This window comes from Budorcas taxicolor, chromosome 10 (genome assembly GCF_023091745.1).
Source record: "Budorcas taxicolor isolate Tak-1 chromosome 10, Takin1.1, whole genome shotgun sequence".
Classification (NCBI taxonomy): Eukaryota; Metazoa; Chordata; class Mammalia; order Artiodactyla; family Bovidae; genus Budorcas; species Budorcas taxicolor.
The window spans coordinates 32,450,583-32,463,131 of record NC_068919.1 but is presented as its reverse complement, the minus strand read 5'-3'; the positions used below and the strand labels follow the sequence as shown (position 1 = coordinate 32,463,131).

The 12,549-nt window shown below is 35.9% G+C and overlaps 1 protein-coding gene across 2 annotated transcripts in view; it reads right to left on the bottom strand.

Annotated features, from left to right (window-relative positions):
* Positions 1-12,549, bottom strand: part of SPRED1 (sprouty related EVH1 domain containing 1) — a 118,525-nt gene that overhangs the window by 4,211 nt on the left and 101,765 nt on the right. The window contains exon 5 of one of the 2 annotated variants that reach the window (XM_052647075.1): positions 5,262-5,414. The exons of the other annotated variant lie outside the window; for it this stretch is intronic. Within the exon in view, the coding sequence (XP_052503035.1) occupies positions 5,262-5,414 (153 nt within the window). The remainder of the gene's footprint in view (positions 1-5,261; positions 5,415-12,549) is intronic. 2 annotated transcript variants of the gene reach the window in all.

Here is a 12,549-nt window from a genome sequence, read left to right as displayed (position 1 = left end):
GGAAGACAGGACAAACCCCACCCTTAAGACTGCAGAGACTCATGAGTAGAGATCACCATGGAAACTAGTGTCAGGGTAGGGAAAAAAAAAAAAAAATCTCAACTGTAATTGACAAACTGCTGGAGGCTCAGGATAGACAACGGGGAGTTAAACACTCCTAGGGGAAGGGGAAGGCACTAATTGTGACGTCCGTCCGCAAGCTTCTGTCAGTTTACCTCTAACAGCTCAACCAAGTTTACACAGTAAATATCAGAAAAATCCCTGCATGCTTCCAGCATGGAGAGGGGAGAAAGAACCATTATGAAATGTGCTGGAACACTCTTTGTAACAAGACTTGTCCTCAGGAAACACTAATGAATCAGAGCCTGACCTACTATGGTATTATCAGAGTCAGGAAGGGATATATACCCAACCCTCGTCATCTCAAACCACCTGATTCACCTAAAGGGGGAGAAAAAAAATATATATATATAATTGAAATGCACAATCCAGAGGGAAAAACCTTAGACTTAAAGACTGATACCTAATCATAACCATAGAATGCTTTCTTTTCTCACACACTTTACCACTGTATCACTAAAGGCTTATTTACAGCAGTTCCTTTACCCAGCACATTATGTCTAGCAATCAAAAAAATATTAAAAAACACACCAAAATGCAAAAATATATTCTGAAATGTCACAACAAGCATCAGAACCAGATATGACAGGGATATTATAAACAGCAGACTAGGAATTTTAAACAACTATGATCAATATGCTAAGCACTCTAAAATATAAAGCAAGATAGAATACAAAAACAAATGAGCAATGCAAACAGAGAGCCAGAAATCCTAATAAAGAATACCACCGCCGGCCCTGCCCCAATGCTAGAGATCAAAAGCACTAAGAGAATGAAGAATACCTTTGATGAGCCTAGTAGACTGGACATGGCTGAGTAAAAAACTTCTGAGTATGTGAATATAACAATTTCCAAAATTGAAAGGAAAGAGAACAAAAAGTGGGGAAAAAAAGAACAGAATATTTAAAAATGGTATAAGAATTTAAAAATGTGTAATTTTGTACATATACACAAGACAGAATGATCAGAAGAAGAATGAAAATAACAAAAGAAATACATGAAATAATAATGACTAAGAATTTACCCAAATTAATGTCAGATGTCAAGTCATAGATCCATGAAACTCAGAGAATATCAAGCAAGAAAATGAAAAAGAAAAGAAAAGCATCTAAGCATGTAATTTTCAAACTATAAAAAAAAAACAAAGATAAAAAAAATTCTGAAAGATGCCAGAGGAAAAATAATTTACTTTTAAAGAATAATTACATTGGACTTCTTTGCAGAAACCATGTAAACAAGAAGAGTGAAGTGAAATAGTTAAAGTGGTAAGAGAAAAAGTCCTCCAACCTAGAATTCTGTACCCTGTAAAATTATCCTTCAAAAGTGAAGGAGACTGGTGGTAATGTATTGGTGCAACCACTGTGGAAAAGAGTATGAAGGTTTCTCAAATAATTAAAAATAGAGCTACCATATGATCCAACAATTCCACTTCTGAGTAAATATCTGAAAGAAACAAAAACACTAACTCAAAAAGATATATGCATCCCAATATTCATGTGAAAGTTAAAGTCGCTCAGTTGTGTCCAACTCTTTGCAATCCGATGGATTATACAGTCCATGGAATTCTGAGGCCAGAATAATGGAGTGGGTAGCCTTTCCCTCGGAGAAGGCAATGGCACCCCACTCCAGTACTCTTGCCTGGAAAATCCATGGATGGAGGAGCCTGGTAGGCTGCATTCCATGGGGTTGCTGAGAGTTGGATACGACTGGGTGACTTCACTTTCCCTTTTCACTTTCATGCATTGGAGAAGGAAATGGCAACCTACTCCAGTGTTCTTGCCTGGAGAATCCCAGGGATGGGGAAGCCTGGTGGGCTGCCATCTATGGAGTTGCACAGAGTCGGACACAGCTGAAGCGACTTAGCAGCAGCAGCAGTACCTTTCCCTTCTCCAGGGGATCTTCCCAACCCAGGGATTGAACCCAGGTCTCCTGCATTGGAGGTAGATTCTTTACAAGCTGAGCCACAAGGGAATGGTCATAGCAGCATTATTTACAATTGCCAAGATATGAAAACAAGTGTCCATCAACAGACAAATGGATAAGATGTGGTGTGTTCGTACACGCGCGCATGTGCACGCACACACACCCACCGACACATACCCACACACACACAGGAATACTACTCAGTCATGAAAAAAAGAATGAAAATTTGACCTGTGCACCAATATAGATAAACTTGGAGGGTTATTTCACTAAGTAAAATAAGTCAGGCAGAGAAAAACAAATACTGTATGACATCACTTATATGTGGAATCTAAAAAATTTAACACAATATTGTATACAACAGAAAATAAACAGATTCACAGATACGGAAAACAAATGAGTGGCTATCAGTGGGGACAGGGAAGGAGCCAGCAACATGTGGTAAGGGGATTAAGAGGTATAAGCTATTATGTGAAAACAAACCTTAAATTAAAAAAAGATCAGTTTTTAAAAAGTGAGAGAGAAAGACTTTCTTAGGCAACAAAAATGGAGGAAATTTCTTGCTGGCAGACCTGCCTTATAAGAAATGTCAACAGAGGTTCTTTAGAGAGAAGGAAAATAATATAGGTCAGAAACCTGGATCTACATGACAATGGAAGAACATTTTAGGAGAAACAAGGGAAAATAATATAAACTTTTAATTTTCTTATTCTTAATTGAGCTAAGAGAGAGGTTTGCTCAAAAATCAGCATATATTTACATACCTATATATATACAGGTATATGCATATAAAGTGAAATGGATGACAGCAAAGATAGAAGAAATGGAAGGAGGAATTAGGATTATTGCTAACATAGAGTTCACCCACTACCTGTAAAGCAGTTTAGTGTTGTTAAAGGAAAAGTAAACGAATGAAGTATAATATACCATGCTACCACTAGCCAGAAGAAAATACAAATACAGACAGAGGGCGCTTCAAAGCAAGGAAAATTACCAGTGATAAAGAAGGGCATTATATAACGCAGGGGTTAAATCCCCCATGAAGACATAATCTTTAATGTGTGTGTGCTTAAAAACACAGCATCAAGTTACATGAGGCAACAACTGGTAAAACTGCAAGGAAATGGATGTACCAATTACCATAGCTGGAAACTTCAATACCCCTCTTTCAGAAATGGACAGACTCTGCAAGCAGAAAATCAGTAAGCACAGGGGTGAACGAAACGATACTTTCAAACAAGTGGATACAATGACATCTAAAGAAAACTTCATCTAACAAGAGCAGAATACATATTTTCTTAAGCTTACATGGAACATTAACCAAGACAGACCAGTCTGGGACATAAAATGGAGCTTAACAAACTTAAAAGAGTAGAAATCATACAAATCTGTGTTGTATCTGTGATCTGTGTTCTCAGATCAGAGGAATTAAACTAGAACTCAATAAGAGGATACCTGGAAAATCCCCAAACAAGTAGCAGCTAAACAACACTGTTCTAAACACATGGGTCAAAGAAGAAATCTCAAGAGAAATCAAAGGTATTTTGAACTAAAAAGAAATGAAACACAATGTATCAAATGCTGTGGGATACAGTGATAGCAGTGCACAGAGGGAAATTTATAGCATTGAATATATTTTTAGCAAAGAAGATCTAAAATTAATAATCAAAGTTTCTACCTTAATTGTTCAAACTACCACACAATTACATTCATCTCACACACTAGCAAAATAATGCTTAAAATTCTCTAAGCCAGGCTTCAACGGCACATGAACCATGAACTTCCAGATGTTCAAGCTGGATTTAGGAAAGGCAGAGGAACCAGGGATCAAACTGCGAACATTTGTTAGATCATTGAAAAAGCAAGAGAGTTCCAGAAAAACATCTACTTCTGCTTTATTGACTATGCTGAAGCCTTTGACTGTGTGGAACACAACAAACTGTGTGGAACACAACAAACTGTGTAAAATTCTTCAAGAGATGGGAATACCAGACCACCTGACCCGCCTCCTGAGAAATCTGTTTGCAGGTCAGGAAGCAACAGTTAGAACTGGACATGGAACAACAGACTGGTTCCAAATAGGAAAAGGAGTACGTCAAGGCTGTATATTGTCACCCTGCTTATTTAACTTATGTGCAGAGTACATCATGAGAAATGCTGGGCTGGATGAAGCACAAACTGGAATCAAGATTGCCAGGAGAAATATCAATAGCCTCAGATATGCAGATGAGGAAGTGAAGAAAGCGAAGTAAAGAGCTTCTTAATGGAAAGTGAGAGAGTGAAAACGTTGACTTAAAACTCAACATCCAGAAAACTAAGATCAAGGCATTCAGTCCCATCACTTCATGGCAAATGAATGGGGAAACAATGGAAATAGTGACAGACTTTATTTTTCTGGGCTCCAAAATCACTGCAGATGGTGACTGCAGCCATGAAATTAAAAGACGCTTGCTCCATGGAAGAAAAGCTATGACCAACCTAGACAGCATATTAAAAAGCAGAGACATTACTTTGTCAACAAAGGTCCATCTAGTCAAAGCTATAGTTTTTCCAGTAGTCATGTATGGATTGACAATTGGACTATAAATATAGCTGAGAACTAGAGAACTGATGCTTTTGAACTGTGGTGGTGGTGAAGACCCTTGAGAGTCCCTTGGACTATAAGGAAATCCAACCAGTCCATCCTAAAGGAAATCAGTCCTGAATATTCATTGGAAGGACTGATGCTGAAGCTGAAACGTCAATACTTTGGCCACCTGATGTGAAGAACTGACTCATTGGAAAAGACCCTGATGCTGGGAAAGACTGAAGGCAAGAGGAGAAGGGGATGACAGAGGATGAGATGGTTGGATGGCATCACCGACTCGATGGACATTAGTTTGCATACGTTCCAAGAACGTATGGAGATGGAGAGGGAAGCCTGGCGTGCTACAGTCCACGGGGTCACAAAGAGTCGGACATGACTGAGTGACTGGACTGAACTGAACTGAACCTTGGGAAACGAGAAAAAGAAGATTCAATCAAAGTAAGGTAAAGAAAAGAAACAGTAAGAATTAGTGTAGGAATCAATGAAATGAAAGCAGGAAATTAATGGAGAGTATCATGAAACCAAAAACTACATCTTTTAACAAGATCCACAAAAGTGATAAGCTTCTAGTCAGGCTTCTAGTCAGACTCATTGGAAAAGACCCTGATGCTGGAAAAGATTATCTTCTCACCTGATTGGCTTGGCTTCGCAGGTAGACACTTCTGGCATTTAGACCTTCAAAGGGAGAAGGTCTTGAGCTTCTGTAAGGCTCACTGGTAACCACGGTATCTTGATGGAAAAGATGATCTTTCACTAGAGAACTGGAAGTATCTTCTTCAGCTGCCTAATGGGAACAATCCCCAACTCATTAGTTGCCAGAATACAAAAACAGCAACAAAACAAAATACCTTCACTAACAAGAATTCAGGAAGTTGGTCAATATGTAGCAACATCACTGTGTATGGCAGTTTCCCAAAAATAAAATACACATTATGAAGCCATGTCAAAATGAAAGAATATGAATTAAAAAAAAACAAAACTCAAGTTTATGAGCAAAATAGACCGTCTTATAGAAAACAATATAGGATGAATCAGAAGGCTAACCATACCATGCGAGAGATGTATCTGGTTATAGTAAAGCTGTTAATTATAACTAAAAGTAATATGTACACAAAAAGTGAAGAAATTATGAGGAAGAAAATGCAAATCAGTAGAATTGTTACTTTGAAAATTTTCTTTGAAAACTGTTTTTTACACAGTACCAAAGACTGTACTGTATGATATGATGGGTCAAAGAAGGAAGATAGTAGTCTATGATCTTGTTCAATAAGGGAATGAATTATTAGCCTGAATTTATGGATTACTTAGAAGGATTCAAATCATACACAAGACTCAGGGAAGGAGATATGTCAATCAATCACAGTCATGAATGAAATGCTTTGAAATTTCATAAACAATATTTCTGTGAAATAAATACTGAATAAGTGAAACTTAGCACATCAGAAAACAGAAAGTCCTGAGAAAGTTTTGTTTCTTTTCTTTTAAGAAATGAGATAACTACTTGCTATTATTTTTCCCATTAGTATATAGTTATCTGGGAAGAAACAGTGACAACCAAGTAAAATGACAGTAATACTTTTACTGCCTCATTCTAAAATATTCATAGTAATCATAACAGGGCTAATATTTTTAAAAGGAGAAACCTTTACAATCTATTTTAGAAAAATAAAAACATTAAAATTTGGCTTACTTTAAAATTAAACAATAAAACTCATTAAATGGCAAGATATTATAAATTTATAAATGCACATAATGGCCCTTGCTCTGAAACAAAGTAGTTTTATAACATTTTATTTCTCTGGAACTCGATTTTTTCAATTATTAAATAATTATAATACCTACACAGTTTTATTACATGGACTATTGTAAGGATTTAGTGAGATAATATATACAAAAATGCTCTGAAAACTAAAAGCTGCTATTTTATCAGGAAGTAGTCAATTAAACTTTAAAAATGTATCTGAGAATCTACTGTCTACTGAAAACTAACTGTGCCAAACCCAGTTAATTGCTATTTTTATATAATTTTCCTAATAGTTGTCCCCTGTGTTATGACAATGCTCAGTTATTGCAAAGGAGTTGGCTAGATAATGGTATCCAGCAAACATTCTTTCAAAATTCATGATAAAAGTTGAGAATAAAAAAAATTCAGGAAATATATTTCTTCCAGAGTTTTCAAAATAAATGACCCAAGTAATTGTCAAAAATCATAAACAACTTGAATAGACGAAAACAATAAGAACAACAGAAAGGTTTAGAGAAAGGGCCTAGGTTGAAACCCTATCTTATCCACCTAGGGTATAAAGTTTTAGCAACTGACTTTTCTAAATCACAATTCCTTTTTATTATAAAGTGGGTACAATATTTGTACAATAAAAATCTCAGGGTCAGCTGAGATAACTCAAAGACTAAAAACTATAAATAAGCACAAATTGCAGTGTTAGTCATAGTATCAGGAATGGTCATGAAGTAATTATGCTTTTTATGGTGACAACTATTTGGATCAGGTTGTCTTTACTGCATTCTAATCTAACGGAAGTCATTTAACAACTATAAAATAAAACTTACTTAATAATATGTATCTGAACAAATATAAAATGGTTTCATGACCCAGTGTTTTACTGTATGACTAAGGTTAATTATACTTATATTCTGTACATTAAACAGTAAATACATTTCCTTTTGATTAAGTACATTTTTAAAGGGAAATATAAAAAGCATTATTTCATTATTAAACAAATAAACATGTGGATGATAGTTGGGTAATAAATGGTTTAGTTCAACTATTAAATGCTTACCAAACTACTTGGAATTAACCTATAGAATTATTTCATACTACACAGTAAATTTACAGCTATACACCTTAAAGTGTCTCAGTTAATAAAATAACTAAAACATCTTTCAGGAGTCTGGTGAAACAAATTAACCTTCACTGTTTGAATATGTACAGTCTACAATCTACAATAAGGGATATACTATCTGTGAATTGTGAGAAACATTTGTAGAGAATCTTTAACGGAAAAAGGGCATTTTTCTACTACCTAACTGTATCTCTTTCAGCAAGCTTAAATTTAGATGTATGTTAAGCTGACGAAGTTAAAAAAAAAAACAGTGGTGACAGGAGAATGGTCATTCTCATTCACTGCTAATTCTATACACAGGAGTAAAATCTGGGCCAACCATTTCTGAATAGCACTTTTAATAAAATATATCAAAAGCTTTAAAAACATGTATACATTTTGACCATTTACTCGATCTAGTAAAGAAAAAAAATGTACTAAATGGAAAGAGCTTTAGGCATAAAATATTTTCCTCAGAAAATTTTTTAATAGTAAAAAATGAAGAAACAACTTTAATGTCCCAAATTAAGGGGATGGTTATCTAAATTATGGTATGTCCACTTAACGTAATGAGTGGTCATTTGAAATTAGGCTTATGAATAATATCTAAATTGTGGAGAATTACTTAGTGCTAAAAAGTCCATATATAAAATTATATTTACACTATTTTAAGCATGAAAAGATAAAAGATTTAAAGGATATAAAATGAATGCTAATTCTATTCCTGAGTATGATTATGAATGCTTTTCCAATTTTCAAGAGCTTGTTCACTTTTTGTAAGGTGGGTTTCTTTTAAAATCCATACACTTTCTCCCTTTATTTTCATGTAAAATCATAGTCTTGGATTCAGGCAGAACATCTCTTTTGGTGAATAAAATAAAATAATTTTCAAAAACAAGCTAAAATTCTGAGTGTTTTTCAAATCCATTTTCTCCTCTCCATACCCACTTAGCTACTCTCTTAATGCAAGCTTTCATTATCTTTTTTGCCTGTCTTATTTTAGCAGGTTTCTAAATGATTGCCTCGTGAAAAGTTTAGGCATGAAAATTTGTTGGTTTTCCTACTCAGAATCTTTATAAGGTATCCACTTATCAAAGTTCTGTTGGGGAGCCCTATACACACTGGAAAATAGAGGGCAGAGAATCATTACTGTCTGAGGAATGTTTTCATAAGATAAACAATTTATGCAATCCATAGAAATGAGCTCTCTCACCCTAGAAGCACTGAGATACAAGATAAAGTCTAGTTTATTTCATAGGAAAAAGAAACATAATAAATACATGAAAAGATGGTAGACTTCAATTAAAGATTTAAAACTATGATGCCAATTTTTTATACAGACTAGAAAGGATGGAAAATATACATAATAATACTCGATACTGGGAAGGGTATGGAGAAATAATATTTTGTACTGTTGGTGAGAGTGCAGTTCTTCTGTGAGAAACTTTTATACAGATACATACATAAACAAATAATCATCTTAGCACTCTTTTTTAACAAAAAAAGATAAGAAAAAAGAAAATATCCTATGGCTGTATGACCATGGGACTGGTTAAAAATTTATGATATATATATGAAAAATTCAAAAAGCCATTAAAAAGATCTGTATGCAGTACTCACAAGACCTACTAAATGAAAAAAAGCTAGGTATACAATTGTTAATATGACATGATCCTATTTGTCAAGGATGGATAAATAGATATTTTAAAATTTTATCAGTATAAGGAATGGTATACACCAAACCATTAACATTTCCCTTAGGAAATATTTTATATAAAGGACTACAGATATAATAACATAAAGGTAATAAAGTAAATATGTGCATAGTTATCACCCAAACTTCAAAAAGAGAAATAACCAAGACAACAAATAACATCAATACGACAACAGCATCCCCTATCTATACCACTTGGATAGGAAAATACTATCTTGAAGGAGTTGTTTATTGTCCAATTTCTTACGCTTCTGTACAGTTTTACCACACAAATACTATTTCTAAACAATATTTAGTTATAGATGTTTCTGGATTTTGACTGATACCATGCCACTTGGGACATTATGGGACCTGCTTTTCTTGCTCAACTTTTTTTTGCATAAAATTTATTCATGTTGACATATGTAGCAATAGCTCACTCATTTTCACTTGTAGGGTTGACAGCTAACATATATTAAGCATTTTCTATGTATCAGACATTGTCCCAAGTACTTTACATGATCTAATTCATTTAATCCTCACAACAACCCTTCAAGGTAGTTGGCATTATTTTGTCTCTACTCCACAAGAAGAAACTAAAGCTTAAAGAGAGTATGTAACTTGCCTAAGACAAAACACTTAATTTTTTACTATTTCAAACAACAGTGCTAAGAACATTCTTCTACAGGCCTCATGATAGACATTTAAAACAATTTTTCTCATACCTATACCACAGGTAGAGATGCTGGAATTATAAAACACATGTATGCTCTGATTTTTAAAATAAAAATTATTTTCCAAGGTGGTTTTAACAATTTACATATCCACAAACAACGTTCTACATTCTAAGACTAGGTATTATCACAGCTTTCTTATTTATGGATATTCTATTTAATTTCTATAATAGTGAGCTGCTGCTGCTGCTGCTGCTAAGTCGCTTCAGTTGTGTCTGACTCCGTGCGACCCCATAGACGGCAGCCCACCAGGCTCCCCCATCCCTGGGATTCTCCAGGCAAGAACACTGGAGTGGGTTGCCATTTCCTTCTTCAAGGCAGGAAAGTGCAAAGTGAAAGTGAAGTTGCTCAGCTGTGTCCAACTCTTTGCGACCCCATGGACTGCAGCCTACCAGGCTCCTCCGTCCATAGGATTTTCCAGGCAAGAGTACTGGAGTGGGGTGCCATCTAGGCCTCACTAAAACTTAAGTGTTTTCTTTAGATGAACAAGAAATTTTGAGAATGAACAAAAGCACTAACAAATTCATGTACAGGTTTGTCACTTTACCATGGTTCCTATTCCACGGTTTTATAATCACTTTTTGTTTAAGATTATTTACTACCCTGTTCCTCTCCAGGACCATCTGACATTTCATAATTCTGATTCTTTGTACATGTCATTTCCTCTGCCCACAAAGACGATCTTCTATTTTCTACTAGAAAAACTTTTCAGAGTTTGGGATTAACATATAGACACTACTATATATAAAAGAGATAAACAACAATCACTGCTACATAGCACAGGGAACTCTAGTCAGTATTCTATAATCACCTATGTCTGTTAATGTGAAGTCAAGTGGGCCTTAGGTAGCATCACTACGAACAAAGCCAGTGGAGGTGATGGAATTCCAGTTGAGCGATTTCAAATCCTGGAAGATGATGCTGTGAAAGTGCTGCACTCAATATGCCAGCAAATTTGGAATACTCAGCAGTGGCCACAGGACTGGAAAAGGTCACTTTTCATTCCAATCCCAAAGAAAGGCAATGGCAAAGAATGATCAAACTACCGCACCATTGCACTCATTTCACACGCTAGAAAAGTAATGCTCAAAATTCTCCAAGCCAGGCTTCAGCAATATGTGAACTGTGAACTCCCTGATGTTCAAGCTGATTTTAGAAAAGGCAAAGGAAGCAGAGATCAAATTGCCAACATCCACTAGAACATGGAAAAAGCAAGAGAGTTCCAGAAAAACATCTATTTCTGCTTTATTGACTATGCCAAAGCCTTTGACTGTATGAATCACAATAAACTGTGGAAAATTCTGAGAGAGATGGCAATACCAGACCACCTGACCTGCCTCTTGAGAAATCTGTATACACGCCAGGAAGCAACAGTTAGAACTGGACATGGAAAAACAGACTGGTTCCAAATAGGAAAAGGAGTACATCAGGGCTGTATATTGTCACCCTGCTTATTTAACTTATATGCAGAGTACATCATGAGAAATGCTGGACTGGAAGAAACACAAGCTGGAATCAAGACTGCTAGGAGAAATATCAATAACCTCAGATATGCAGATGATACCACCCTTATGGCAGAAAGTGAAGAGGAACTAAAAAGCCTCTTGATGAAAGTAAAAGAGGAGAGTGAAAAAGTTGGCTTAAAGCTCAACATTCAGAAAACAAAGATCATGGCATCCCGTCCCATCACTTCATGGGAAATAGATGGGGAAACAGTGGAAACAGTATCAGACTTTACTTTTGGGGCTCCAAAATTACTGCAGATGGTGACTGCAGCCATGAAATTAAAAGACGCTTACTCCTTGGAAGGAAAGTTATGACCGACCTAGATAGTATATTCAAAAGCAGAGACATTACTTTGCCGACTAAGGTCCTCTAGTCAAGGCTGTGGTTTTTCCAGTAGTCATGTATGGATGCGAGAGTTGGACAGTGAAAAAAGCTGAGTGCCTAAGAATTGGTGCGTTTGAACTGTGGTGTTGGAGAAGACTCTTGAGAGTCCCCTGGACAGCAAGGAGATCCAACCAGTCCATTCTGAAGGAGATCAGCCCTGGGATTTCTTTGGGAGGAATGATGCTAAAGCTGAAACTCCAGTACTTTGGCCACCACCTCATGCGAAGAGTTGACTCATTGGAAAAGACTGATGCTGGGAGGGATTGGGGGCAAGAGGAGAAGGGGATGACAGAGGATGAGATGGCTGGATGGCATCACGGACTCGACGGATGCGAGTCTGAGTGAACTCCGGGAGTTGGTGATGGACAGGGAGGCCTGGCGTGCTGCGATTCATGGGGTCGCAAAGAATCAGACATGACTGAGCGACTGAACTGAACTGATGTCTGTTAATCCATGATTTAATTCATTTAATTCTCACAACAACCCTTGAAGGTACTTGGCATTGTTTTATCTCTACTCCATAAGAAGAAACTAAAGCTTAAAGATATTATGTAACTTGCCTAAGATAAAGCACTTTTTGCCAAACTCATAAGAAAAAGTTGTCATTTTATTAAAAAATTTGTACTATTTGTTATTAAAATTAATAAAAGCCAAAACACTTTTAAAAATTTGGGTAAGAGTAAAAAGGTAAAAAGTATTCTGGCTAACAAACTTTTGAATTTTGTAATTGGATTATAACTCTTTAGAAGTGGCAATTAACCA